Raw genomic sequence first — 22,893 nt, 5'->3', positions numbered from 1 at the left:
ACGTCCCCACTGCAAGGACCCTGGGCGCCCCTCCCGAACACCGGGAGGCCCTGGGGAGCAGAGCAGACCTGCCTCCGCTGAAGGCACTGCAGACAGGCCACCAAATCCAAGTGCAGGCTGGGCGGTCCCGTGGGAAACGCAGCCCAAGAGAGGCTTCTGAGAAGACTCTCCCAGGCCTGTCCAGCCCCAGTTTCCAGGGACGTGAAAAGGCCTGCCTGATAAGAAGCTCAACTCGGAAACCAGCCCTGAAGGAGGACGGCCGAACGTGCTCTTTCCAGCTGCTGCGGAAACACGGAGGCCCCAGTGCAGAATTCAAATTCGATCCCTCTGAGCTGTTCTCAGCCCAGGGACCCAACCCCCAGGCGGGGAGGGCCCCACGCCCTGGTGAGCACTGCTTCTGCGACGGGCACAGAATCGACGCCTCGGGACTCCCTGCCCCCTGCGACAGCAAGTGTCCTCGCGGGGTGTCTGAGCGGTGTCTCCCTCCCCGGGCTGTGGCCCCCAGAGCCGCTGCTCACGCCTCCACCACTCTGCCCCTTTTCCAGGCCTTCAAGGGACGAGGCCTCCCGCCTCCCCAGCTGTCCCTTCTTCAGGCGAGGTGGTCACCTGATTCTTTACAACGGCCCTCAAATGATGCAGCTTCGTGCAGTAACGGGGTGCCAGTGACCCGCGGGAAGCAGGGCAGGTGAGCCTTAGGAACTCTCCCGGTACAAGGGCAGTGCTGGGCCTGCTCCGACAAAACAGGAAAACCACACAGGAGCGCTCCGTGCGGAAGGCCCCTGGGGCGTCACTACGTGCAAAGGGGTCCCCAGGAAGGTGGCAAGTGTATCCGAGCTGGGCACGTCCTCCTGGGGGGAAGCTGCCCGCTGGAAGTTCACGGTCGATGCATCCTGCGGAAGACCGCCAGCAACAGCCCTGCTCATACAAGGGGGCTGCAGGGGACACCCCATGGAATCCAACGCTAACCATGACTTATCAGCGTGGAGTTGCTGGGAGGGCTGGGCTGTGACCTCGCGCTCCCAGGACAGGGACGGCGCCTGGCCCACAGAAGGGTGTTGACTGGGCGGGTGGCTGGAGGTTGCAGGCCAGGCCAAGGTCACATTCCTGCCCCGCTCCTGCCGCGGGCGCTGACCTCAACAACCCAGGAAGTGGAGGCGAAGGGCTGGCACTTAGGGCCCTTGAGCTTTGAGTGCGTGAAGGCAGGTTTTAAAGGGTAGGCTTTTCCCCAGGAAGAACAGGTGAACTTCTGGTTCCAGGAGCCTTGGTTCACGTTATGCCAAGACGCAAAGGGGGAAAGCCTAGCGTGTTTTTGAACAACAGGCATACACAAAATGCAGTCTCATCCTGCCTGAAGGACCTTCCCGCAGAATAACCTGCACACACTCCATCGCTCCCAGACGCCACAGCACCCCCGCCGCCCCCCCAGCAGGAGCCGAGGGACCTGCTTCTTCCTGTGAGTTCCTTTTCCCTCGAGGACGCTTCCTGAACCCGGAGGGGAACAATGGAGGGGGGGGTCTCGTTCCCAGGGGAAAAGGCTGTCTGGGAACAGACCTCCGGCAGGAGCTGCCCGCTGCCCTCAGGTCTGCTGGGGCCCTGGGCAGGCTGTGCCTAGACGCCTGCAAGGGGGGTCAGGTTCCCACCTGACCTAAGGCTGAGAGGCCAGATCCATCAGCTGCACACAAATGCACACACACACACACACGTATGCACATGCACACCCATGTGCACACACATGCACGCGTGCACACGTATACACACATACATGCACGTTTGCACAGATGCACACACACATGCACCATGCATATGGGTACCTACCTCCAGTGCTGGGCGCACAGCAGAGGTGGGTCTGCAGAAGCTTCCAGCAGCCCCTCCTTCGCCCTCAGACCACTGGCCCTGCAGGGAGCAGGCAGGGACACTGCTAGGCCCCCCCTGGGGGCCCCTGGGCCACCAGCCCCCAGCATGTCATCCCCCTACCCTCGTCTTCACTGCAAGTTTGTGGGTCTTACCAGAAGTAATAAAACAGCAATTTCTAGGTGCTACTCTGATCTTCATTTGGCTCTGAGCCTGCAGCCTAAGAACACAGATTTTTAACCTATCCTCTGAAAGCTGCGATGTTTGATGACTGGCTGGGAATCTCTTGTACAGAGGAGATGCGGCCTCTCAGAATGAGGCAGAGGTGACAGAGCGTGGATCAGCCCTGGGGGTGGAGCGGGGAGGGCGCTTCCACGGGGGATGCAGCCACAGCTTGAGAGACCCACGGGCTCTCTGCTTGGACCTGGACCTGGGTTCTCTGTCTGCTCTGTGTGCTCTGTGCTGCTGCTGGGGACAGTGACAAGGCACAGAGCTGTTTGTCTCGTGTGTCACCCAGGTAGGAAACCTCCAGAAGGAGGTGCAAGAAACCAGCTGTCAACCGTCATCGCCAAAAGTCCCCAAACAGTAAGTGCGGGAGAGGGTGTGGAGAAAAGGGAACCCTCTTATACTGCTGGTGGGAATGTACCTTGGTGCAACCACTGTGGAAAACAGCATGGAGCTTCCTCAGAAAACTAAAAAGAGAACAACCATTTGACCCAGCAATCCCACCCCTGGGCATCTACCCAGAGAAAACCATGACTCACAAAGACACATGTACTCCAGTGTTGACTGCAGCACTCTGTTCAATAGCCAAGACATGGAAACCACCTCAATGCCCATCGACAGAGGAGTGGATCCAGAAGATGTGGTACATGTGCACAGTGGAATATCAATCACTCAGCCATTCAAAGGAATGAAATACCGGCGTTTTTAGCAACATGGATGGACCCAGAAATTATCATGCTAAGTGAAGTCAGCCAGACAATGAGACACCAACATCAAATGCTTTCCCTGACATGTGGAATCTGAAAAAAGGACACAATGAACTTCTTAGCAGAGCAGATACTGACTCACAGACTTTGAAAAATTTATGGTTTCCAAAGGAGACAGGTTGGGGTGCGGGATGGACATGCTGTAAACTTGGGTTGTGACGATTACTATGCGACTACAAATGCAATAAAATCCATTGAGTAATTTTAAAAAGAGAGAAAAAAAAAAAAAAGGAACAGCCGCCTCTGGGCACAGGACCAGGTGTCAGGGATGGAAACCCCACCGTCTACACTATCGTGGCCTCTGAGTTCTGAACTTGGTGAAAACGCCATGGCGAGGAATTAGAGCCGGGCTGGTTGCAGCAGGCCAGCTCCACACACGGGACTGCAGACCCGTGCCTCCCATGGAGGTCGGTGCCCCTCCGAGCCGACCAGAGGTCACGCCCACCTCCTCCCCTGCCATCTCAGAGCCCTCTGCCCCGGGGCCAGCAATTCTGCATCGCCCGCTGGCACTGAGGAATAAGGAATCCCGGTTCTGACCAGCGACAGAAAAGAAACCCAACCAGCAAACAAAAACCACTAGCCTGTGCTAGAGGCTCTTTCAGAAAAAGGTGTCACTTGGAATCAGGAGCCCTGAATTCAGGTCCCCACCTGGCCGGGCAAAGGCCCCCCCAAGGCAGAGCCTCCCATGAACAGGACACCAAGGTGTCCCTGCTATGCATGTTGTTGGGGGGACAACACGTCACAGGGGGCCAGCAAACACGAGTGGACGGCGCCTCACCAAATTACCCCCCTCTATGAAAGAGCAGGTGATTACCCCCCCATCCTGCCGCCAGGACACATGCCCAAGCCACCAGCAGGTGGGCGGGTCCAGCGACTCCCGGCTCCAGGGTCAGAGGGGAGAGGCGGCAGGTGGGCGGACACCACGTCCTCCAGCCTCCTTCACAGAACATGACAAGAGAAGGGCCCCATCAGCCGGCGATGGAGAGGGACAGGCCCGCCACGGTTGCTGTCAGCCCACGAGGCTCACAGGAGACCACTTGCCACCAAAAACAAAAGCCCAGAGACTCAAGTTTACAAAACAAAAACACACAACTGAGAATGACACTTAGGATGACGACGGAAAGGCCCAGGTGACTGTTCGGGTAACGGGGAACACACTGAATGTTGCAAAAGATGACGGGTGAGAGCGTGGCCAAAGCGCTACCACGGCAGGTGCATCGCTACCCATTGCCGGGTAACCAGTCACGCACCGCGCGGCGGCCCAGAGCATCTACTGTCCACAGCTGCTACGGGTCAGGATCCGGGTCAGGAATCCGGGCCGGCTGGGCTGGGGCTGTGGCTCTGAGAGGGGAAGGCCTGCAGCCGCGCTCACCTGGCTGACGCGGGAGGATGCGGCTCCTTGGAGGGAGGCGCCTGGACGGAGCCCCTCAGAGCCCTCCGGCCAGAGGCTGGCCTCCCTCAGCCCCCAGCCACACGCGTCTCTCCAAGAGGACAGCGTGACTCACCAAAGTGTAAAAGCCAAGAGGGCGAGAGAGCGTCCCCGACAGCTGGAGGTCACGACGGTGACAGCTGGAGGTCACGACCGCCTGTAACCTAGTCGGAGAAGCGACATGCCCTCGCGGCAGGTGCAGGCTGGTAGTCAGAAGAAACCCTGCAAGAGGAGGAGCTGCGCCAGGCCACGAACATGAGGCCGTGGGCACCCGGGGGGCCCCCGGCTGCGACCACGGCAGGCACCCCGGGCGTCTTTGGGGTCCCGCCTACGCTCACTCAGACCCCTCTGGGTAAGAGTAATTTTATTTATTAGAAATAAAAATTCTCTCATAAATGATTTTATCAGGAAGGGAAAATCTACAAAACAATGCTAGAAGCATGACCCTAAGTAACCAGAAAAAGGGCAAATTAAAACCAAAGTAGGCAGAAGAGGAAAATGAAGAGCATATTTAATGAAAAGGGAGGTAGACAAACAATAGAGAAATCAACAAAATAAAAAGCCAGGTCTTCAAAAAGATCAATAAACACGACAAGACTTTATCCAGACTGATCAAGAAACAGATGTCTAGAGATTATGGTACTAAGGGAATTCGGAGAAAGACAAATATTGTATGTTAGCACTTATACGCAGAATCTAAAAAAAATGATGTAAATGAACTTATTTATGAAACAGAAACAGACTCACGGACAGAGAAAACAAACGGATGGTTACCAAAGGGGATGGGGGGTAAGTAAGGAATTTGGGATTAAGAGAGATATGCTACTTCATACTACACTTATAAAGTAAATATAGAGCGACTGGAAAGCACAGGCCACCATATTCAGTATCTTGTAATGACCTACAATGGAAAAGGGTCTGAAAAAGGATATATACTAACCGAATCACTTCGCTGTACACCTGACATATGGTAAGTCAACTATACCTCAAAAAATTTTAAAAAAGAGAAAATACGGAGTTCCCGTTGTGGCGCAGTGGATAACAAATCTGACTAGGAACCATGAGGTTGCAGGTTCGATCCCTGGCCTTGCTCAGTGGGTTAAGGATCTGGCGTTGCCGTGAGCTGTGGTGTGGGTGCAGACGCGCTCGGATCCTGTGCTGTGGCTCTGGCGTAGGCCGGTGGCTACAGCTCCGATTCGACCCCTAGCCTGCGACCCTCCATATGCCGCAGAAGCGGCCCAAGAAATGGCAAAAAGACAAAAAAAAAAAAGAAGAAGATACGAGTTACCAATATCAAGAAAGAGGAAACATCACTGCCGACATCACAGACACTGAAAACTATGACTGAAGTTAGCAAGACTGTGGATACAAGGACAATATATAAAAAGATTCTTACATTTCTACTATATACAGCGATTGACAATCAGAAATCAGAAGTCAAAGTTAAAACACTATTACACAGTTTTAGTGTAATTTTTCTTTTTTTTTTTTGGTCTTTCTTTTTTTTAAGGCCGTACCTGCGGCATATGGAGGTTCCCAGGCTAGGGGTCAAATCAGAGCTGTAACCACCAGCCTACACCAGAGCCACAGCAACGCCAGATCCGAGCCATACCTGTGACCTACACCACAGCTCATAGCAACGCCGGATCCTTAACCCACTGAGCGAGGCCGGGGATCGAACCCGAAACCTCATGGTCCCCGGTTGGATTCGTTTCTGCCGCACCACAACGGGAACTCCAGTATAATCTTAATATAACTAAATACTTGGGGATAAACTTATAAAAATATGCATGGGCCTCTGTGCTGGAAATTCCAAGACATCCTGGGAAAGTTAAGACCTGAGCATGCGGTGAAGACGCGGCGCCTTCACAGAACAGAGGACACGGTACAAGACGACACTTCTCTCGAAACTAACAGGTAGATGCCACACAACACCAGCGATAATCCAGCAGCAGGCTTTTTTGGTAGAAACTGATAAACGAATTTCAAAATTTATGTGAAAATATGCAAAACCTAAAACAGCAAAAACAAGTTTTAAAAGGTAAAATAAAGTCAGAGAACCTGTATTTCCCAACCTCAAGAACTGCTATAAAGCTACAGTAATTAACGCATTGTGGTATTGAAGATAAAAAGATAAACAGAACAGAAGAAAGAGTCTAAAAACAGACTCACGCATATGGTCAATTAACTCTGAGCAAAGGGGCCATGAGCTGAACTCAATGGGAAAGGAGAGTCTTTATAAACGGTGCTGAACAGCTGGATTTCCACATGCCCGGGGCGGGGGGGGGGGGCTTCTCAACTCTCACTGAGCATAAAAATTAATACAAAATGGATCCGGGTATAAACGTGAGCGTAAAGCTATAAAACCTCTCGAAGAAAACAAGGAAATCGTTATGACCTTGGGTCAGGCAAAGATTTTTTATTTAAAACAAAGAATAAAAGAGTTCCCATCATGGCGCAGCAGAAACGAATCCAACTAGGAGCCACGGGGTTGCAGGTCTGAGCCCCGGCCTCGCCCAGTGGGTTGATGACGATCTGGCGTGGCCGTGAGCTGTGGTGTAGGTCTCAGACGTGGCTCGGATCCCGAGCTGCTGTGGCTGTGGTGCAGGCCGGCAGCTACAGCTCCGATGCGACCCCTAGCCCGGGAACCTCCCTATGCCGCAGGTGTGGCCCTAAAAATAAATAAAATAAAGAAGGGAAAAAAACCCGATATACCAAATTTCACGTAAATTAAAATTTTTTGCTTTTAAGATCCATTAAGAAAGGGAAGCCACATGGCCAAGGGGGAGGAGGGTGAGAGGGACGGACTGGGAATTGGGGCTCTGAGGAGGCAGATTATCATATACAAGATGAATAGACAACAAGGTCCAACAGATGAGTGTGGAACAGACATCCCTAGAGCACAGGGAGCTGAATTCAATATCCTGCAATCAACTATCATGGAAAAGAAAATGAAAAAAATATATTTACATAAAACTGGGTCACTTTGCTGTACAGCAGAAATTAACATACTATAAATCAACTATAATAAAAAGTTTTTAAAAAGGGATGAAACATTTGCAAATGTATCTGATAAAGGACTTCTTTTATTAAGAACTCTTGGGAGTTCCCTGGTGGCCTAGCAGTTAAGGATTCTGCATGGTCACGGCTGTGGCTCAGGTTTGATCCCCAGCCCAAAACAAAATAAAACAAACTAACAAAACACTCTTACAACCCATCAATAAGACAAGCAACCTGATTAAAATATCAGCCAAAAATCTGGACACACACCTCACCTAAGAAGATATCAAACACCCAATAAGCACATGTAAAGATGCTTCCTGCCATCATCCGTTAGGAAAATGCAAATGTTGTCAAGAACGTGGAGAAACAGGAACTCACCGATGCTGGAGGGAACGGGCTGTTTTAATAAAGGTAAGCCTGCACGTGCCATGTGACCCGGCCACACCACTCCAGGTCTCCACTCACGAGACAGAAAACACTCGTCCAGGGGTTCCCGTCATGGCGCGGCAGAAACGAATCCGACCAGGAACCATGAGGTTGCAGGTTGGATTCCTGGCCTCGCTCAGTGGGTTAAGGATCCCACGTTGCCGTGAGCAGTGGTGTAGGTCACGGATGCGGCTCGGATCTGGTGTGGCTGTGGCTGTGGCAGTGGTTCAGGCCGGCAGCTGTACTCCGATTTGACCCCTTCCTGGGAACCTCCATATGCCACAGGTTCGGCCCTAAAAAGACAAAAAGAAAAAGAAAACAGCCCCTGCACGGAAACAACCCACATGTCCATCAGCTGATGAACAAGGAGAGATGAGGGGTGCGTCCACCAGTGGACTGACTACTAGTTAGCAGCAGGACGGATGAATGGACCCCAAAAGCCTTAGGCCAAGTCAGAGACCAGAGCGCATACACTGTGACTGCTGTTTATAAGAATTTCGGAAAGGGCTGGGGCAGGTGGAGGTGGCTGCGGGTCAGGGAGGACGCCACGAGGGCCACCAGGGAGCCTCTGGAGATGATGAAATGTCTGCTCTTAATCGTGGCGGTGGCTGCACAGCTATAGGCCTCTACCAAGGGGGTCAAACTGTCCAGCCAAGTGGGAGGTCACTGTCTCAATACCAGCTTCAATAATTATTACTACACAAAATCCAGGCACATAGAAACACTTTACATCTTACGAAACTGACTCCAATCAGAAAATTCTGGCAGGTGCAGCCCTAAAAAGACAAAAAAAACCAACCAAACAAACAAAAAAAACCAAATTTTGGAGTTCCTGTCATGGCGCAGTGGTTAATGAAGCCGACTAGGAACCATGAGGTTGCGGGTTCGATCCCTGGCCTTGCTCAGTGGGTTAATAAGAATCCGGCATTGCCGTGAGCCGTGGTGTAAGTTGCAGATGCGGCTCGGATCCTGCGTTGCTGTGGCTCTGGTGTAGGCTGGTGGCTACAGCTCTGATTTGACTCCTAGCCTGGGAACCTCCATATGCCGCAGGAAGCGGTCCTGGAAAAGGGAAAAAGCCAAAAAAAAAAAAAAGAAAGAAAGAAAATTCTGATCACCAGGTGGCCCCGGAGAGTGCCATTAAAGAACAGCCGGAGGGAGTTCCCGTCGTGGCGCAGTGGTGAACGAATCCGACTAGGAACAATGAGGTTGCGGGTTCGATCCCTGCCTTGCTCAGTGGGTTGAGGATCCGGCGTTGCCGAGAGCTGTGGTGTAGGTCGCAGATGTGGCTCGGATCCCGCGTTGCTGTGGCTCTGGTGTAGGCTGGCAGCTACAGCTCCAATTAGACCCCTAGCCTGGGAACCTCCCATATGCCGCGGGAGCGGCCCAAGAAAAGGCAAAACGACAAAAAAATAAATAAATTAAAAAAAAAAAAAAAAAAAAAAAAAAGAACAGCCGGAGAAGTCAACTGGGATGCAATCTAAGCCCGTCTAAGAAGCCCCCTCAGCGAGGACAGTTCCTCCAACCTGGAGAAACACCCTCGGCGGCGGCGGCAAGGCCGCTCCGGGCTGGCCCAGCTGTGCAGCACTCAGGGCCACAGACACGGGTCACCTCTCCCCCTTCAGGTGGGCTTGTCGCCGCCACTGACGCTGACAACTCTCCCACGGCCCTGTCATTTCTGGGACAGACGTGTGTGGAACAGACATACCTGCAACTTCCAAAAGCTACATTTCATGTATCATCTGGTAAAATATATAGCATATGCCACCCTGGATTACCTAAACGCGACACAAGTCCCATGGAATGCATGGAATGCTCGAAGCCAAACACTGCGATCTAAGTCGTGGGGACACCGAGACTCCCCGACGCGAAGGTGGGGCCACTCCGAGGGTCTGTGCTGGGCTAGGGTTCGCGCCGTAACACACGTAACCCATCGCTAAGGAAACGGGGAGCTGACGGGCTCCCAGATCGCTCCTCAAGACATCGCTGTGTTTCTCAGTGATCACAAGCTCTGGATTCGGTGTCTGTCACCCTAGCGGTCAGGGGCGGCCCGGCAGTCCCATCACGGCGCCCGACTCTAACCACCTGAGCTGAGTGACAGCTGCTTCCCGAACGACCTCAACCCACGAGCCCACATCCCTGCAAACCAAAGGGACAAGAGGAACGCTTGGTAAAACTCCGCGCCACTGGCCTGCACCCACCCTGGGGTCTGGTCGCAGAGAAGGTCTGGGGGTCCGAGCTCAATGAGCCTCTTCCCGCGTTGCTGCCCGGAGGCCGGGGCCTTGTGCCCAGCAGCCCTGCGCTTCCCCCTCACGGCCGGGTCACTCCCGCCTCCACCACCACGGGGACAGGTGTGGCGACTGTCTGCCCTCGGTGACGTGGCACATGCGGCGCCCGAGGGATCAAGTCAGAGACGGCAAAGACGCAGATGAAAGAAGGGCAGAGCGAGCCCAGCTCGTCCGCGCTCCACGGCTCCGGAGAGGCTCTCAACTCCTGAGGGCTGCGGGCCACCACGTCGGGCCCCACGCATCTCTCAGGGTGAAAACTAGAGCCCACGGGAAATAGCAACCACATCACTGCCCCTTCATCCGGGTGCCAGGGGACAGGGTGCGGGGCAGGGGTGGGACCTGCCATGCCCTTCCAGATGCCAGCACTGCCCAGCACCAGGGCCACCCGCTCACCTGACTGATCACAAGGCAGCCGCCTTGGTCTGTGCTCCCTGAACAAGAAGCATCTTATCCTGTTCAGAGAAAGAAATGTTTCCACAACAGCCAAGATAAATAGAGTTTAAAAACATTTCACCATGCACGTGTGGAATTCTAGAACGAAACATGCTTTCAAATGAGTTTAGTCCCCTACCCAGATCTCTTGGAAAATTACAGATTATAAAATCTCCTTAGACAACAGGGAAAATTAAACACTCTGACACATTTTTAGGGCCTAAGACACCCCTGCCTGGTGGCGTCCCCGGCATGCCAGCACTTCGAGGAGATGCCAGCATTTCGACATACCAGGCTTGGTATGCGGACCTGAGCGTACTTCTGAGACTCCCAGGATTTCCGGCAAGAGCCACCATTCAGCCACCTCAAGTCCACCACAAACTCGGATCTAAGTTGGTAATAACGGCGCTAACAGGATGACAGTAAGAACCAGCATTCTTCAGGGTCCTCCACAGCCAGGCGTCACTCCAGGCACGTGTGTGCCTCGTACCCAACCGGGACTCTGCTCGGCAACTCTCCTCGCTTTACAGAGAAGCAATCTGAGCCAAGGGGCAGGGAGGCTCCGGGGCTCAGCCAGGGCCACACGGCCGGGGACCGCCTCCGGAGGGCTGGGGGCAGCAGGAAGCACCGGCGGGGAGGTGGCATCTGGGGCCAGGCTGAAGAAGGGTGCCGGCCGCACGCCCCCAAACACCCAACACCCACCCGGCGGAAAGCTACGCGGGAACATCCGAGGAGCCCCGCCCCCGCCCGCCGTGAGAGGAGCCCGAAGGCCGGTGGCCGGCAGGCCCCGGGGACGTGCTCCACGGGCTCAGGCTGTGCCAGGACCCGGCACACTCACCGATCTGCAAGAGGATGGGCGTGACCAGCGCCGTCTCCATGGCGTAACAGAACTCCCGGCCGAACATCACGGCGCCGTGCATCACCCACAGGCGCACGGGGATGCGGTCGATGGAGCCCTCGCTGATGGTCTCGTCCCGCGGCTCGGCCTCCGAGCCTCCCGGCTTCAGGTCCGGCAGGGCCACGGGTAACTCCTGAACTTGCATAGATTCCGCGTCGGCATTCTGCGGAGCCATTTTCATCACCACCAAAATATATATATATATGCACTCTATCTAGATAAATAAACTATCATATATCTTTACGGATAAATTAGGGCGTCTTCTCTTTCTGCCTCAGCGGTGGTCCTCGGGGAGCGAGAACTTAGATTCCTCTTTGTACAGGCGGGGCGCCCGAAGCTTCTCCCAGTCGGACGAGTCGCGCAGCAAAACAGAACGATTTTTGGTTGGATTACGCATGTGGCTTGCTGGCTTACTGCGAATTAGAGTTAAAAATCCATAAGTGCCATTCAGTTAATACCAGTTTCATCATCATGAGGGAAGAGGTGCAGAAGCTCCTTTTCTTGCTGCGGAGAGGCGGGAAGGTGACACACACAGGTGACCCGTCGCTCCCCATCGAGGGACTGGCGATCTGCAAGAGAGGAAGAGCCCCGCCGGTCAGACGGGGGCCCACGGCCTCCCAGCCCTCCGACCCGAGACCCGGGTGCCCCGGCCACGGGACAGAGACCACGACCTCTGTCCCCCGTGCTCACCTTGCGGAAACCCCCCCTTTCTAGAGAAACATCATTTTCTCGTATGGAACCAACCCTGGGGCGAGGGCGGAGGAGACGGGACAGAAGCCGGAGGAGGGGACGGGGGAGCTGGGCGTCGCTGCTCCTCGGCCAGTGACAGCGGGCTGGTGCTGGGGCCCAGGTGCGGGGAGCCGGCCCAGGGAGGGGGCGGGGGGGCTCAGAGGCCACCTCCGGGCGCTGGACTCCAGGTGAGGGCGCCCCTGGGGGAAAATGTACCTGCGGGCCAAACACAGAGCACCACGTCGTGGAGCCTGCTGACCCCAGCCCGCAAAGGGCATTACAGCGGCCCTGGACCCCGTGCCCCACCCCGGGGCCTATGACCCAGCTTCGGGACGTCGGCTCTACCCGGACGAACACACCACCGTCAAGTGTGGAAGTGGAGATGCTAATTAGAAACGCCCCCCTAGAAAGGTTTTAGAAGAGCGCCCCGCCCCCAGCAAGGCAGGACCAAGGGGGCAGTTAACACCCCCGCTCTTCCTGACGCGGGCATCCCGACGCTGTGCTTCCGGGCGGTCCGAGCCGCCCCACAGTTGGTGCCCTCCACATCGTAGCAAAGCGACTGTACTTTAGGTGAAGGCAGGTGTGTGGGTTGGTAGCTTACCATTTTCATATACGTTTTTCCTGTACTTCAGACTTGCTCACTTTTTGCATTTATTTAGCCACATCTGTGGCAGACGGATGTTCCCTGGGCCACGGATCAAACCCTCACCACGGTAGTGACCCAAGCCAGAGCAGTGACATCAGATCCTTAACCCACTGAGCCACCAGGGAACTCCTTGCCAACCATTTTCAACTGCTTTCAATAAAAATATTTCCAGTTAATATTCACTTCACCCAAGGTGACCCTGGCTAGCTCCTTCTCCCACTCTCCCTAGAAAGGACCAGAAATTGAGGATGCTTCATTTAGTCCCCTCCTCAGCCCCGGCAGGGATGGTGGGTCCCTGGCCTGGCTGCTGGCAAGGCTGAGCCGCTGACCTTGGGTCCAGAGCCCCCACCTCACTCATCCACCAAACTGGGAAACAGTGTTTCTCGTGCCCCTGTCCCCTCCCCCAACCCTCCCCGGGAAACCACACGTCCACGGGATCCTTCCTACACAGTGGCTTCTTACACCCACACCCCAGTCTCACTACAGCTCCGCATGGCAGGCTCTCGCGTTCCCGGCTGTCCTCCACCGTGTAATCAGCCTCCGTTAAAACTGGTGTTTCCAAACTGTCATCCCCCTGCCGTCTCTTTAAAAACGTATCATCACGAAACCTTCTCACACACACAAAGTAAACAAAACAAACAGTTGTGGTAACAGTTACCGCCACCCCGCCCTTCTCATGCCACATCTGCCTTGGAGCCACTCCTGGCCCGAGACTAAACTTCACCACCTTTGAGTCAACCTGTTGCTCTTATACCAAAACAGTCAACGGTTTTATTTTATTTTGTCTTTTTTTTTTTTCTTTTTAGGGCCACACCCACAGCATATGGAGCTTTCCAGGCTAGGGGTCGAATCGGAGCTACAGCTGCTGGCATACACCAGAGCTCACTGCAATGCCAGATCCTTAACCCACTGAGCAAGGCCAGGGATCGAACCTGCAACCTCATGGATGCTAGTCGAGTTCTTAACCTGCTGAGCCACAATGGGAACTCCAAAACAGTCAATAATTTTAGATACCTTTTCCCACTAGATAAGATGAGTCGTTTTTATGTGAGGAAAGTGCAAGACTTTTTTTTTTTTTTTTGGTCTTTTTTGTCCTTTTTAGGGCTGCACCTGTGGCATGTGGAGGTTCCCAGGCCAGGGGTCTAATCGGAGTTGTAGCTGCCGGCCTACACCACAGCTCACGGCAACGTCGGATCCTTAATCCACTGAGCAAGACCGGGGATCGAACCCACAGCCTCATGGTTCCTAGTTGGATTCGTTTCTGCTGTGCCACGACGGGAGCTCCTGGAAAGTGCATGTCTTGAAAGCCTGTATGAAGAGCCAGGCTTCTGGCAGGAACGACAGTAACTAGTTTTCTCAGACACCCACAGGACGCAGTTAGAATCACTGACCCTTCCGTTCTGTCCCATGACCCCCGGCCCACTGTGCATCCTGAGACGCCCGCCTGAAATAAAGAAGGTTCTGCTAAGAGTCGCTTCGGTGACAGCTAAAAGCTCTGTACTAAGTACAGTCAAGGTATTTTAAGGCCATGTTTCCCATCCAGTGACAACCTGCACCCTTGGGGACACGTGGTTGTCACAAGGAGGGGGTTGCTATGGCCCCTCGTGGGGCTCGGCCCCCCGGAGCACCCAGGACGGCCCCCACGGCAGAGAACAATTAATTCCTAAGGTTATTATTATTAAACAGGAAAAGGTTCTCTTTCCAAATGCTGACACGCCTGGGCACCACATCTGAATCATTCGCCTGGACCAGGAGCTGCAAAGGCAACTGCACTACACCTACGCCTTCCTAAGCCAGCCTGCGCTCAGGGCAGGACAGGGGAAGGCACATCAGCCCAAGCCCCGCTGCCCAAGGATGGGCGGGGGGAACACCTGGGGCCAGGTTTACAAGACGAAGGGGCACGAGCTGTTCCCTCCCCGTCATCTCACCCAGGCCTTTCCGGTACTTATTTTCAAAGAGAAGGGGGATGGGAGCTGCTCAGGGGCTTAAACAACCAGTCTCATCACATTGGGCCTTAAATAGGCAAGACTGCTCCAGCCAGAGCAGGAGACGCAGGGAAGAGATGCAGAGGAGAGGTGAGGGATGAGAGCTGCTCAGGGCCTTAAAGAAAGCCCCGCCAACCACGGGGCCTCCATCACATCCAGGCTCCAGGCTCCAGCCCCAGGCCTACGGCTGCATCAGCTGAAGGCCTGCTGAATCAGCTAAAGATTCTAAGCAAGAAGTCTTGACCTCATCTGGAAAGCCGCGGAGGGGCGACTGACACTTAGGGAGCAGAGGCCCGCGTCCTCGGGAAGGCGCACGTCGAGAACCACCAGGTCAGCGCCAGAGTGTGCGCTCTGCCAGGCAAAGCCAGTCGGCACACCTGAGTCCCTCCCAGCAGATTTCTTAAAGGGTCCAGCAGCGGCTTTTGGAAAGAAAGCAAGGAGGAGGGAGGGGGCAGCTGGGTGGATGGCTGTGCCCACGGGGCTTCTCCAGGGCAGGGCGTCTCGTCACCTGCCCAGCTCCCTCTGAACTGCGGGTCACAGCCGCCTGCATGGTCAGCAGTCTGCCTCACACTCAGTGCCGGCTAGTCCGACGGCCCAGGGATCTGCATTTGCAGGCAGACACACAGGTCCCACTTCAACCCCAGCCACAAACACGGCCTGGTCTTCTCATGGAGGGAGCCTGCCTGGGGCGGTGACCTGCCAGGGACTCCTGCCCTGACGCTGTTTCTCCAGGGCAGACGGAGGGATCAGCAGGGGCACAATGAGCAGACTGCACCCAGGTAACCTCGCTGCCACCTGCGCTGGTGACACCACACAGGTGTCAGCACCTTCAGCAGCTCAGGCGGCTCAGCAGCAGGTAGGAAGCCCTTGTCTGTGCAGGGGGTTCTGCGGCAGGGGTACTGCCCACGCCAGTCAGCACAGTTCCCAAGCGCAAGACTGGCTTTTAAAAGCACCGAGGCAACTTTCCAGTCATTTCAAATCAGGCTGAACTGCCTACCAAAATTGACTCATGCTGGCGAGCACTGGATTCGTCTAAAGCTGATGGCCTGGTTCAAAGACGGAGACCCTGAGGACAACGGCCCCTCAGCAGGTACCGCCCGGCACAGCCAGGCGCCTTTCTGCAAAGCCCTGGGGATTTTAGGGGATGGAGGCTACAGAGCCATTTAAAAGTAAAGTTGAGGTGTTAGGCTTACACACGCAGCAAGAAGGATCACAGCACCGCGTCAAGGAGTGTGGGTGCCTAAGGTCTAAATTGTGGGGCTGGGGACAGAGGGAGAGCAGAGAGGACCAGGGCCACCCGGCCTGGGCACTGGCCATCCTGAACAGAGCCAGAGGTCCAGGGGCTAAGGCCAGAGGGACCAGCAGGGCACTTTTGCTGCAGAGCCACGGCTGAAGGGTGGGTTCCTGGGGCCACAGGACGCAATCGGAACGCGTTTGAGAAGATCATAGAAAGCCCCGCGACGGGCCATGCAGGGGTGCCTCGGCCTCGCTTCCCGGGAAACCCAGTGGCTGCCACGTCTCTGCCCACATTCCCCTGTGGTGCGAGGCAGGAGGCAGTGGGAGGTTTCCCAGCGGCCGTCCAGCTGTCTCCACGTGGTTTACCAGCGCCCTCCCAGCACCTGCCGCCGTCTCCAGGCTCCTCTCACACGGACTCCGCCTGCACTGGGTCCCTCCCTGCGCCGTCGCCTCTCTCCCCAGCGCCCCTCCTCCTTCCTGCCTGGTTATCTGCCGGAGCTTTGGGAGCCTCTGACCTGTGAGAGCTTGACTGGAGGGGGGAGGGTGTTTTTACTGAGATTCCATTGATTTCACAAATTAGCCAAGGGAGAAGTGCCATCCTTTGGCTGCCACCTCACCTGGCGAGAAGGAGGGCTGCGCCCACCTGTCAGGTCCACCCAAGGGCCTTTCAGGAGACTTCAAAGTACTCCTTCCACTGTTCTGCTATCTTATCTTTTTTTTTTTTTTTCTTTTTGCCTTTTCTAGGGCCGCTCCCACGGCACATGGAGGTTCCCAGGCTAAGGGGGTGAATCAGAGCTGTAGCCGCCGGCCTCCACCACAGCCACAGCAATGCCAGATCCGAGCCGCATCTGCGACCTACACCACAGCTCATGGCAATGCCGGATCCTTAACCCACTGAGCGAGGCCAGGGATCGAACCCGCCACCTCAAGGTTCCTAGTCAGATTCGCTTCCGCCGCCCCGAGACGGGAACCCCCTGGCTGCTGTGGACGGGATGGTCTCTTCCTTCTACTTCCCAACCGCGCTGGTCTGTCAGCTTCCTCGGATGTTTTACCTTTCGGACAGTCTGACTATCTGTGAACGTCCCCAGCCCCTGTCGAGTGCACACGGGTCCCTCCCTGTCCAGCTCAGGCTGGTGAGTTTATCATCCTTCGCCGGCGGAGTGAGCACAGGAAAGAGGACCACAGCCGAATCCGCGGCAAATCTACCCAGAACCAGGACACATCCGCGCCCAGCGGGCCCACGTGTTCGCACACCCCGCAGAGCCTGAACCCCGAGTTAAGCGCACGTGTGCCCCTTCCTGGGCTCGCAACAGACGCGGCGTGAAGCTCTTCCTTGACAGCCTCCCCCACGCACCCTATTTCGAGGACCCCTTTCCGTGGGGACCCTGCTCGGCAAGACAAGGGGAGGGAGGCCGCTTTGAGAAGAAAAAGGTCGTGTGAGCGGGGCCGCCTGTGTGCAGGTATGTCACCTCATTCAGGGGACAACTGGACACCCCCAAATCAGGTTACTGCCCACAACGCGGTACCCCGGAGGTAACCTTCTGATAGCAAGCAAACGGTTTTCTTTAAGGAAGCTATAAATGCTAGAGCCCTTAACCACAAAAGATCTCCAAAGCAGGAAAATGCTTTCTCCCGGAGGCACCTAATTCTAAAGGTCCGAGCGGAGCGAATGCCTGTTGACACACCCGACACACCTGACCCATCCTTCCCGAAAACACAGGCAACGCCGCCTGCCCGAGGGCTGCCTCCTGAGCTGCGGGAAAGCGCGGGCAAGTTTCCGCCGAGCCGCTTCCTGCATCTCCGCTTTCGGCGGCTTTCCCTCCGGAGCCTGTTCCAGGGACATCGGGGCTTCCACTCGCCGACAGCGATTTGGTTATGATTTGCAGATGCACTCAGACAAGTGAAACTGCAATTGTTCCAATCAACAACTTCCTCTATTGTCCTGTTTCTAATTTAAGGGTAACTGATGCCAAAACACGTGACTTCCTTCGGTGTGCTGCGGGAAGCTGGCTGTAAACTTAACTCATCGAAAAGCAACTGCAGGGTACGTTCTGACGGGCAGCCCAGGCCTCGGTTAAAGAGTCAACCTCACGGCCACAACAGCGACGTTAGCGCGATGACAAAGGCCAGGGACCTGCCCTCCTGGAAAACCGTGGGGGCGGAATTAGCCCACGTTTACGCCTTTCTTGGCCCCGCGTGCGAGCATGTGTGCGGAGTCCTGGGCGCAGGGGCCATGCGGCAAAGCTTCGTGGTGCCTGGTATGTGGCAGCAGCTGTTTGTTTTATACACCCGCCACTTAAAACAGGTAGAGTTCCCTCCCCAAATCCACTCCAGCCACTAATATTTTCATGAAACCTGGTCCGCCATCAGCCACCGATGACCCGGCCTAACACTCCCTAGCAGGGGCCTCTCTGTCACCACCAGCACAACGCCCTCTCTCTCTAGATGACGACAGCAAAGAACACCAACCCACGACACCCAGGAGCCACGGAAGTCGAAACAGCAACATACCACGAAGAAGATGAGCTTCTGGACCACGAGTAAAAGGCAGAAAATTGAATCAGGCAAAAGCTCAAAGCACCCTTGATAAGAATGAAAAAAAATCTGATAAATCTGTTTATAGTTATTTCCTCAGAAGCATTTAGGAAACCCCATCAATTTCCAACATAAAATCAATGCTCGGTCAAGACAATGAGAGGACACGCCAGAAAATACTTGCAAAAGACACACTGATAAAGGAATGTCACCCCAAAGCTCAACGATAAGAAAGTGAACAACCTGATTTAAAACATGCGCCAGGAGTTCCCGTCAGGGCGCAGCGGAAACGAATCTGACTGGGAACCACGAGGTTGCAGGTTCGATCCCTGGCCCTGCTCAGTGGGTCAAGGATCCGGCGTGGCCGTGAGCGGTGGTGTAGGTCGCAGACGCGGCTCGGATCTGGCATGGCTGTGGCTGTGGCGTAGGCCGGCAGCTATAGCTCTGATTTGACCCCTAGCCTGGGAACCTCCGCATGATGTGGGTGAGGCCCTAAAAAGCAAAAAAATAAAAATAAAAAAATAAAAAATAAATAAAAAAATTAAAAATGGGCCAAAGACCTGAACGGACATCTCACCAAAGAAGAACCTCGGGGGGCAGATAAGCATGTGAGCAGATGCTGCACGTGCCCTGTCATCAGGGAAATGCAGTTAAAATAACAAGACGCCCTACGGGAATGGACAAAATCCGGGAAACTGATGACATCACGTGCTGGGGAGGATGTGGGGCCACAGGAACCCTGCTGCTGCTGGGAGCCCAGAACGGTGCAGCCACTCCGGCCGAGAAAGCTCGGGCACGCTCTCACCGTGCGGCCCCGCAATCACGCTCCTTGGTATTCACCCAAAGCAGCTGGAACCTCAGGGCCACACAAAAACCTGCACGTGGATGTTTACAGCAGCTTTGTTCGTAATGGCCAAAAGCCGGGGTCAACCGAGACGTCCTCAAGAGGGTGGCTCCATCAATAATCTGTGGTACATCGAGGGAATATTACCCAGTCCCGAAAAGCAGTAAGCCATTAAATCATGAAGAGGCACGGAGGGGCCCGGAATGCGTGTCGCCGGAAGAAGCCAGTCTGAGGCGGTGACATTCTGGAAAAGGTAAGACCTGGAGCATGAAAAGACGGGTGTCCAGAGCCGGCTGGGAGGAGCTGGGGTGGAGGAAAGAACGGGCAGGTCCCAGAAGAGTCTGAGGACAGTGACACTACGCAGGACACGCCGACGGTGGCCACATCATCACGTGTCCAAACCCACAGAACGGGCAGCACCGAGAGGACCTGAACGTAAACGCCAGTGTCTCGGGGATTCGGCTGTGTCCGCGCAGCTCACCCGTTTCACGAAGGCACCGGGTAGGGGATGCTGACGACGGGGAGGCCCACGCATCTGAGGTTGGGGCTTACAGGAACTCTGCGCTTTATGCCTAGTTTTGCTGTGGCCCTAAAACTGTTCTAACAAATAAAGCCTTTTTTTTTTTAAATTCCTTACATTAAAAAAACAGAGGACACAACTGAAAAGATCTGAAAGAAGGAGTTCCCCTCGTGGCTCAGCAGAAACGAATCTGAATAGCATCCCTGAGGACGCAGGTTCGACTCCTGGCCTCGCTCAGTAGGTTAAGGATCTGGCATTGCCGTGAGCTGTGGTGTAGGCTGACAGCTAGAGCTCCAATTGGACCCCTAGCCTGGGAACCTCCATATGCTGCAGGCATAGCCCTAAAAAGACAAAAAAAAAAAAAAAAAAGGCTGTCACACTTTGGGGGCCCTTTCTCACACCATGACCTGACCTGCCGCTAGATGTTATGCGTGTCACCTGCAAAAGCCCACACCGGTTCCCTGTGATCAATGTGCTGCTCACTTAGGATGCGTGTGCTGAAGAATTACAGAATCAACAACATGAAGGAGTGGCCCTGCGGTACCCCCAAACACACAGCTCCACATCCACGTGGTTTAGTACGTGTCCCCCCAGTTCACAAGTTGAACTCCTAACCCCAAGGTGGGGCCGGGCCGCAGGGGGTCAGCTCATGAGGGCGGGGCCCCTTAAAGAGAGGGGGGCTCTTGCGAGGCCCCAGGGACCTCTGTGAACTGGAAGCAGGCGAGTGGTGACTCCTGGATCTAGGGTGTTGTTACGGCGGCTCCAGTGGCCTGTGACACTGACTCCACCTCAACCGAGGAGGCCAAGGGAGGTGGTTTGAAAATGAAAGTTCCAGGACTTTCCACTGTGGCTCAGCGGGTTACGAACCCGACCAGTGTCCATGAGGATGTGGCTTCAATCCCTGGCTTAGCTAAGTGAGTTAAAGATCCCGTGTTGCTGTGGTTGTGGTGTAGGCTGGCAATTGCAGCTGAGTCGACCCCTAGAGCCTGGGAACTTCAATGGGCCACAGGTGCAGCCCTAAAAAGCAAAAAAAAAAAAAAAAAAAAAAAAAAAAGAAGTAGCTTGTACATTGCTGGGCTCACCAGGTCCACTGAGGCCACTGAGGCCGCACTCTGGGCAGGACGGACCTGCTCCCAGTGTGAGCCGCTGGCTGCGGGAACCATGCCCCCTTCCTCCTCAAAGGTCCCGGCGGGACAGTACGCTGCCCCTCTAAGCAGAAACGAGCAAAGGCCGACCTGGGACTTGCCTCTTCATACCCCGGCTTTTGTGTCACGAGGACAAAAACACTTCAGACACTGACCAAGCAAGACACACGGCTACCTGATGGTCCTTTAATCTGCACGGCTTTTGGTCAGTTTGCTCTGAACTTGTGCAGGCTCGGGGTAGGGGGGGACTCTGTGTGAGTGTGTGTGAAATATTCTGAGTATTAAGAGCCTGAATCAAAGGAAATTTGAAAAGGTCCCCGGGGGAACAAGGGATGAAAACACTGCTACGCTCTAACAAGTCACTCTAATTAAGGTGACGCCCATCCCCACGGATGAGCATCCAGGCAACGGGCGGAGCAGCCCCGCCCTGGGGACTCTGGCGCCTTCTCCTGCTGAGGACACCGCCCGCCCCACACCCTGCTCCCCCCCAAGGCAGTGCCCGGGGTCCCTCATCCAGAGGTCACGGGGCTCACCACAGGGCATGCGACAGCTCTCGGAGGGGGGATGAGGCCCCTCTTGTGCGTCCGCAGGACGGAACCGTCCCTGGTGTCAAGGCCCTGGGGGTGTGGCCTCTGAGGTGGCCCGTCCCCGCTCTCCCTTCGGGAGCCATCAAACCCGGAGGCACCAGCACCAGCATCTTTACTTCTCCCGCCCGGGCACCCAGGGGGCAGCAGGGGTGCTCCCCACAGGAGGCCCCTCAGCGCACGGCAGCCTAGCCCGCTCCGTCCACTCGCCGACCGCACGGGCCAAGGGCAGGAGGGGCTTGGGTCACGTGGGAAAGAAGCACGGTACCCAGGTGGCTTTAAAACAACAACGAATGTGCAAGCTCGGAAGGCAGAGAACCGCGCTAACCACAATTACTCCATTCAAAAGAAGAAAACCAATTTTCAGAAACCCCTCCCTCTCAGAGAGAAGAGCAGGATGATCACAGCGCCCCAGGAAAATCCATGTCTCTTCAGAATGGGAAGCGGGAACCAGCGTGTCAAAGCCAAGAACAGGAGAGATCTTTTTTTAAGGCCTTTAAACCGGCATGCTGCAATTTAAGAAAACTTTCAAAATACACACTCTTCTCAAGAGCTGTTTTTTAGAAGTCACCACACCCTCCGGATAAGTCACAGCAGCTCACCATGGCATACCCACGTGGAATTTTCCAGCAATCGACATCCCGTAAGAAGACAGGGCACAAGTCCAGCGGCTCTCTCAGGTGTGACCCGGGCTCTTGGAGCAGGAGACATGGCACAGTCCAGATGCACCCTCGGCGTCCTCCAAACCATCACCGTCCAGGTCCGGGGCCCCAAGAAACGCCAGCACAGCCCGCGGGCGCAGCTGGGAGGCCTTTGCCGGCCCTGCCTTCTCAGTGGCAAATTGCAGGCCGCAAAGGCCTCCCACAGGCCCGGGGCTTCCTGGTCCCCAGGACAGCAGAGGGGGACCAGACCTGGTTCCCACCACCTTGGCCGAAGCTCCACTGGGGCTGGAATCAGTGTGGTGTGCGTCTCCCCGCCCGCTCCAAGACCTGTGACCCCAGGGCAGGCAGAGAGAGGGACAGGCCACGGGGGCTCAGCTGGACCTAGAGGATAGCTGTGGTCACCTCGAAAGCAGAGGCGAAGGACCTCAGCTGAACTCCCCTGGGAGGGTCCAGCAGGCACGTCCATGCCCATCCGTGCCCTTCTGGCACGAGCAGGGAAGCGCACCGGGGGACAGAGTCCTCCTGGAAGGGCCCGGGAGGCCAGTGCAGGGCACCGATGGGAAGGCTGCCGGGGGGATGAACTCCCTCCACTGTGGGGGCCTCGGGACTCCAGCACATCCAACTCCAGAGGCCAAGGGAACATCCCACCGAGAAGTCCTGGGACCTTCAGGCTCCTGGGGGTCACAGACCT

At 55.4% G+C, this 22,893-nt stretch overlaps 1 protein-coding gene across 2 annotated transcripts in view; it reads right to left on the bottom strand.

The window, feature by feature from the left end:
* The window catches only part of SLC45A4 (solute carrier family 45 member 4), a 51,773-nt gene that overhangs the window by 27,051 nt on the left and 1,829 nt on the right, over positions 1 to 22,893 (bottom strand). Inside the window, exon 2 of one of the 2 annotated variants that reach the window (XM_013996449.2) lies at positions 11,257 to 11,885. In XM_013996449.2, coding sequence (XP_013851903.1) covers positions 11,257 to 11,497 — 241 coding nt within the window. In that variant the 5' untranslated portion in view covers positions 11,498 to 11,885. Of the gene's footprint in view, positions 1 to 11,256; positions 11,886 to 22,893 lie in introns of those variants that run through there. The other variant, XM_013996447.2, reaches the window with a different exon arrangement.

This window comes from Sus scrofa, chromosome 4 (assembly GCF_000003025.6).
Source record: "Sus scrofa isolate TJ Tabasco breed Duroc chromosome 4, Sscrofa11.1, whole genome shotgun sequence".
NCBI classification, from domain to species: Eukaryota; Metazoa; Chordata; class Mammalia; order Artiodactyla; family Suidae; genus Sus; species Sus scrofa.
This window is presented reverse-complemented; position numbering and strand designations above follow the sequence as displayed.